General features: G+C 40.9%; 1 protein-coding gene across 1 annotated transcript; it reads left to right on the top strand.

The window, feature by feature from the left end:
- Positions 732–4245, top strand: LOC109845264 (protein trichome birefringence-like). The gene is made up of 5 exons (XM_020414498.1): positions 732–1904; positions 2208–2400; positions 2495–2685; positions 2785–2943; positions 3586–4245. The coding sequence occupies exons 1-5, from the start codon at positions 820–822 to the stop codon at positions 3923–3925; spliced, it is 1968 nt and encodes a 655-aa protein (XP_020270087.1). The 5' UTR covers positions 732–819; the 3' UTR covers positions 3926–4245.

The raw sequence follows: 7421 nt of genomic DNA, 5'->3' as shown, positions 1-7421 counted from the left end.
GAAAACTAAGTTGATAAATGATGTAACACTTACTTTCTTTTTGTTATGTTGGTTATCATAGAAAGTCATAGTAGAAACTAGACAAATAAATTAAAATGATGTATAAAAAATTTTAAATAAAATATTTTCTCTTTCCTATCTCTTCGCTTTCCATCCGTTTTCTCTAATTTTTGGAGAAAGTGAAATAAGCTAAAATGCTAATGTGGCACTTTTCAGTTTTTAATCACTTTCCATTTAATTGTCAAATGACAAATGTGATAAAAATAGAAAGCCACTTTTTAAATTTTTCACGCATTTTTAATTGACTTCCCAGTTACCAAATATGCTCTAATGGAAGTTGATAAATTCAGAAACCAAAGATACAGAGTATATCCTTAATAAATAACCGGATTTTACGGTTGAAATTCAAAAAGCTCAAAGAGAATCTTTCTAGAGAGATTAAATTACGTTCATTTTCAAATGCTAAAAATGTGGTAAGGATCAAAACAAATGTTACTTACATATCCAGACTGAAGATACATCAATAAGTTTAGATTTACTCTCCACTCTAACCACAGCTATAACTATATCTATATCTATTAACACATAAATGTTCATTAATAATCCTAACTTTCCAAACAAACCCAATGGCAAATCCGATAATATAACCCAAATCCATGCCCACTTCCAGCCACCAAATCAACAGTTCAATCTCGGCTCCAGTTAAAGCCCTTGATATCCTCACCCCCCACTTTTCTCTTCCTTGTACTCTCTCAAACCCCAAAATAACCTCTCTCTCTCTCTCTCCCTCCCTCCCTCTCCTCTCTCCCTCTCTCTAGAATGAAGAGCCAAAACCCAAATTCCATCGCCTCCGATCTCAAGGCCCTCATCTCAGCAGCGAGAACAAGAAGAACCAAGCTCTTCGTCTATGGCTTTGCGTTCGCCTTTGTAGCCTGCACTGCGTTCTTGGCCTTCAACCCATCGACCAATGCGTCCTCCCCTTGGTTCTACAACCTCTTCTCTTCTTCCTCGGCTTCATCATTCAAGGCCTCGATCGATCCCTATCGATCCCAGGTTTCCTCCCTCTTCTCCCACTTCTTCCCCAATTCTTCGTCGTCGGTGGCCGATGGGGTTGATGGAGGAGGTGGGCATTCTGAAGGTGGGATTTTGGGAAGTGGGTCCGGGGTCAATGGATCTCAGATAGAGAATCAGACTCAGGTTGGATTTGGGTCTGTAGAAAATGGAGTTTTGCGGGAGAATCAGACTGATGGTGGGGTTTTGAATGAGAATTCAACAGAAACTGGCGGTGGGAGCGGAGTTACAGAGCAGAAACAGGGGAATCCTGAGGTTGAGATCAAGAAAGGTGAAGCTTCAGAGAGCAAGAACCAGACCGATAATGGAAGCGAGTCACAAGGAATTGGAGCTTCAAAAGAGAATCAAACCGCGATTGGACCCGGAGGAAGTGAAGTTACAGAGCGAAAACAGGGGACCACTGAGGTTGTGATCAAGAAAGGCGGAGTCTCAGAGAGCAAGAACAAGACCCAGGGCGAAACCGAATCACAAGGAATTGCAGTTTCAAAAGAGAGCCGAACTTCAACTAGTGAAGCCCCTTTGAAATCTAATGTAGATCCGTCGAGTACCCAGAAAGAATCCAAGGCCAATTCTACGAGTTCGATTGCGAAAACGAACGAATCGATGGAGCTGAGTTCAAATGGGAGCAACGAGAAGAAGAAAGAGAAGCGGATTGAAGATATGATTGGTTGTGACTTGTTTCATGGGCATTGGGTGAAAGATGAATCTTATCCTCTGTATCCCGAGGGATCTTGCCCTAATATTGACGAGTCTTTTAATTGTTATCGCAATGGTAGGCCAGATCGAAATTATCAGAAGCTACGATGGCAGCCGACTGGTTGCAACATCCCAAGGTGAGAACAATTTCCACAGCGGATCATTGTTTTGATTCGATGTGGTTTTCAGGACCGAGAATAGGCAAAATCCTATGTTTTTCACTTGCTGTATGTTTTTATTGCGGCTGAAATTTTTACAGGATCTGTTCATTTTTGGCAAACCCGATGCTCCAATGTAGATCTAACATGAGAAAATTCCATCATTTTGTTTCGTGTTTTAATCCAGTCTTCAATTGCCGTATGCTTTGTTTTAGTTTTAATATTGATTTATTTACTTGATTCGAAATTAGAAGTACCCAACTGCTTGAAATTTAAATGTAGATTGAATGCAACTGATATGTTGGAGAGACTGAGGGGGAAGCGCCTAGTTTTTGTTGGTGATTCTCTCAATAGGAACATGTGGGAGTCTCTGGTTTGTATCCTGAGGAACTCGGTAGAGGATAAGAGCAAGGTTTTTGAGGTTTCTGGTCGTCGCGAATTCAGAACGCTAGGGTCTTATTCTTTCTTGTTTAAGGTAGACTGCCGCCTATAATGCTAATTTATTTCTTAATACTGGTGTTTTCTTAATTGTTGGACTAATTCGTTTCTTCGTTATATTCATTTGATAGGATTATAATGCCACCGTGGAATTTTTTCGTTCCCCTTTTCTTGTTCAAGAGTGGGAGATGCCCGATGGGAACGAGACGAAAGAAACTTTGCGTCTTGATATAATTGAGAGATCATCTTCCAACTACAAGGATGCCGATGTCATTATCTTCAACACAGGCCATTGGTGGACTCATGAGAAGACCTCAAAAGGGTAACTGAAAACTGTCATAGCTATGCACTTCATAATCTTAGGAATTAGCCTTATTCTTCTTACCTAGAACTTAGGCTGACATTGGAATTCTCTATACAGGAAAGGCTACTATCAAGAGGGGAATAGAGTCTATGGTGAGCTCAATGTTGTGGTAGCATTCCATAAAGCTCTCAATACATGGGCAAGGTGGGTAGATGCCAATGTGAATCCGAAGAAAACCCTTGTCTTCTTCAGGGGTTTCTCTGCTGTTCATTTCAGGTAGTGATTTTATCCCTTCTTTCTTGATTAGAATTGGTGAAGTATAACTTCACCAAAGCAAGAGACAAGTTTAATTGCACGCTTAAACCCCCTGTAGGATACCCTTGTTTTTTCATCGATGCAGATAGTCCACATTGCTTAATTTTTCGACTCTTTTACCCTTGGTGAATTTTTGTCATAAATTGCCCCTAGGCGAAACTAGCGAGTCCACCCGAGGGTAAAAGAGTTTAGAAATTTTAAGTCAGGGGGTCTATCTGCAACAGTGTAACTGCATGGGTAGTAAGTTCAGAACTACGTTAATACCAGGGATAATTACCAACAACAATGAACTAAATTGAATTCTTTTCTATTGTTTAATGGAGGGCAATGAACTAAACAAATTATTGTTGGCAATGAACTAAAAAGAAGAACCCCTATATTATTGTTGTTTTGCACTCACTGCCCGTGTAGTTTTATTGTTGCAGATAGATCCCCCCCCCCCTCTCTTTTACCCTTGGTTTGTTATATCGTCCTGGCCAGTGAAACTAGTGAGTTCTCTGAGGGTAAAAGAGTGCAAAAAAAATTATGTTGAAATCTTGTTACTTTCAAGTTATGCATTACCAACTGGAATGAACTTAATTGAATTCTCTTTTTGTTGTTTAGTGGAGGGCAATGGAACTCTGGAGGGGCATGTGACCGAGAGACAGAGCCGATAGAGGATGAGAGGTATTTATCCTCTTATCCTCCAAAGATGAATGTTCTTGAGTCAGTGCTGAAAGAAATGAAAACCCCTGTTTCCTTTATGAACATCACTAGACTTACCGATTATAGAAAGGATGCTCATCCTTCTGTCTACCGAAAGCAAAATCTTACTGAAGAGGAGAGAAAAGACCCTTTAAGATTTCAAGATTGCAGCCATTGGTGCCTCCCTGGTGTGCCTGATTCATGGAATGAGCTATTATACGCCGAAATAGTTTTGAGGCAATATCAAATGAGTCAGTAAGTTGGATAAACCCTGCAAATATTAAATTCGTGGTTGTTTGTATATTGTTTATAAATCTCAAAGTACAAGAACAGAGTAACAAAGGAGAAAGAGAGCAGAAGATGGAATTTTCGTATGGAGAAAGAAAGAGAGTTTCGTTGAAGAAGAAAGGTCTGGTTATAGATTTATCCGTGTATTAAAGAGGAAAAGGTTACTTGTTTTTGTTTGATATTTTCCACTTTTATAATATTCTTTTAGCCTGTTCAGGCTTATAATGTAACTTTAGGTCTCATACGAGAAATTAAAAACTTATTTGTGAATAGAGATATAAATTATTGTTATTCTTTGCATTTCTTTACTCTTGTGTCTTCATCATTAGCACATCCATCATATTGTTAATTTTTCTGTTTTCTTTTTTGGGAATTTCGTTATTTTAGTTCATAACAGTTTCTGTCAATGAGATCATTATGTTGATTCTTATGTCAATTTTTCGACATAAGAAAATTGTAGAAGCCTGAACAGGCTAAAAGAATATTATAAAAGTGGAAAATATCAAACAAAAAAGAATATCGTGCTGGCATCTGTATGTAACAAGGCCTCTCCTGAAGTACTAGCGCGGGAAGTCTCCTTGTCCTTCCTCCTCAAATCGTAGTTCGTCAAAGCGTTAGTCACTTCACTATAGCTGATAGAAGATCTCCCGTTCAACAAAGTGAGCACGAAGGTATCATACTCCTCATCCGGTAAGGAGCCCAACAAAATAATCGCCTTGTACTCATCCGATATCTTCTCATCAACATTCGCCAAGTCCGACAACAACTTAGTGTAGTTGTTCACATGAGCCGCTAGTGAGGTGCCTCTGGACATCTGAAATCTGAAGAGTCTTCGCAGCAAGTGCAACCTGTTCTCAACGCTCTTCGTAAGGTACTTATTGTTGAGAATTTCCCACATCTTCATCGCAGACGTCACCCCAATCACATCATACTTCAGCTCCTGTTCCAAACATGACCTGATCACCCCACAAGCGTTCCTATTCATTTTCTCCCATACCGCCTCTTCATATTTAGGTGGCCTCTCGTGGACCATGATGGTCTCTTCCAAATTCTGAGCATTTAACGCATCCTGTACGTCGCTCATCCACAAACCAAAGTTGATTTTTCCGTCATATTTCACCACACTAATTTTGGTGTTTTGAAAACCAACTTGTATTGTACCCGCCATCGATTTGCTGCTTTCACCTTCTTCTCCCATTGCGAACTAACTCCAAATTGTAGAGAAAGAACAAATTTGATAGAATTAGGAACCACCCAACTGAACCCTAGATCGGATTCCAAATAGATCTCCTATCCACACGAGGAAAGCGAAATCTCCAACGGCAACTCCTAACGCTATCTCCACCGAAGCCGAGAACTCCAAGAACCAAGCTTCACACAAAATCTTCATCCACCAAAAAAACCCTAGATCTAAAATCTGGGCTCTGATACCACTTGTTGCGCGCAGCGGAAATTTCGGCAGCACTTCGGCAGCACAACAAGAGAGTCAGGTCGCAATAAGAATTCTTGTTTTTCAAAGGGAACAAGAATCTGAAGCCTATAACCTATCAAAGTAGGATATTAGCTCTTCCTCTCGTCAGCTCTAGGACTGCGCGTCGAGGGACCCTAAAAGCTATTACAAATCACACAAAAGCAGTACAACCAATTTTAACGTGGTTCGGCAAATTGCCTATGTCCACGGGGCAAGGAGGAGGGAGATCCACTAATAGAGGGAGAGAATACAACTAGGGTTTACAATCACTCACAATCTAAACCCTCAAACAAACTCTCAAATCCCTCACAAATACCTCTCAAAGAGATGCACAAAACCCTAGAAGGGACTGCTCAAAATCTCCTCAAATTCTCTCTCAAATTCTCTCAATACTTTGCCTATCTCTTTCTCCAGCCGCACCCCTGTAGCCGCACACCTGTAGCCGCAAAGATTCCCCTCTGCCTCCTGACACAAAAAAAAACCCTTGGAACTGAGATATATATATAGACAGCGATTAACAAAAGCGGGTGGGCCTTGGGTCCGCGGGTCCGCGTTCACGTCCGCATTCACATGGTGGACATTTTTCGTCATTTTTGGGTTATGTACGAAAGTTTGTTTTCAGTGAAGAAAACAAAGTATTGGGTGGTTTCTAGGAAAACACCTCAGAGTGAAGGGTTTTGTGAAATTTACCCATTTATATGATAAACATAGAGCTTGGGAGAACAAGTGAAAAGGGTGTCGTTCTAGGATCCTAGCAGTGTGGGATTAAGAGAATAAAACACAATGTTTACGTATGTGCAAAATTCAACACCCCCTTGAAGTGTATTTGGGTCTACCAAAAGTGATTTGCCAAGATGAAACAAGAAGATGCTGAGGAGTAAAATGTCAATCTATCTCGATATGCTTCAAGTCGTCTGTGAAAGAAAGGATTGCTGGCAATTTTAATGGTGCTCCACAATGAAGAGGAGCCGGCCGTGGAAGACAGGGCAACTTTGAATCTAGGCGTAACCGGTGAAAATTGTGCTCCGATCAGAGCTCCGGCTTAGGCTCGATAAGCACGATACCTTTGTGGAGGAGAACTTGGAAAAAGCAGTTTTTTGGTCATAAGTCGACTCATGCACAGACATAAGTCGACTTATGTTCGTGTCGTAAGTCGACTTACGATCTGTTCTGGATTGTTGATTTTGGGCTCTGGCAAGTCGACTTATCAAGTCTGATAAGTCGACTTATGATCTCTTCTCCGGTTATCATTTTTCGCTCTGCCAAGTCGACTTATGCAGACTGATAAGTCGACTTACGACGGTTTTTTTGGAAAGTTCAGGTTCCTATTTGCAGTCTGTTTGGGTTTCTGTTTTGGTATAAATACCAATACGATTTGAGGGTTTTGTAGGAGCGTTTTGGGGGATTTTGAGCACAGAAAGAGAGATCTTTCTGAGCTATTTGTTAGGGTTATTGGTTGAGAGGTTGAGAGATTTGTTGGTGAGATTAGTTGGTTCGTTTGAGCGATTTGTAATCTCAATTTGTACTCTCCTTCTCTATTAGTGGAAACCCTCCCCCTTCTTGCCCCGTGGACGTAGGCAATTGCCGAACCACGTTAAAATTGGTGTTTGGTTTGTGCATTGATATTTGGTTGTTTTTGGCCTTCTTGGATCGGCGTTTGTTTTGGTTCCTCGGCGCCGCCGTCAGCACAACAAGTGGTATCAGAGCTCGGGCTACGCTTGGGCTATTTGGAGGAGTAGATCGCTTTGGAAGTTCATCTAGGGCTTCGTTTGGTGATAAAGGTGGGATCTTTTTAGTAAAAATCTCGTCTTTTTCAGTTTGGATCTATTTCTCGTTTGTTTCCGCATTGGTTTGATGGTGTTTTGAGGATTATGACCGAGAAAGAAGGAGTTGTGGGCAGTACTTCCGGCGTGAAGACCGTCCAAAGCTTGAATATCCACTCGATGAAGATTAACGTGGAAAAGTTCAATGTCACAAACAATTTTGGACTTTGGCG

The sequence above is a fragment of the Asparagus officinalis genome, chromosome 6 (genome assembly GCF_001876935.1).
Source record: "Asparagus officinalis chromosome 6, Aspof.V1, whole genome shotgun sequence".
Taxonomy (NCBI): Eukaryota; Viridiplantae; Streptophyta; class Magnoliopsida; order Asparagales; family Asparagaceae; genus Asparagus; species Asparagus officinalis.
This window is presented reverse-complemented; position numbering and strand designations above follow the sequence as displayed.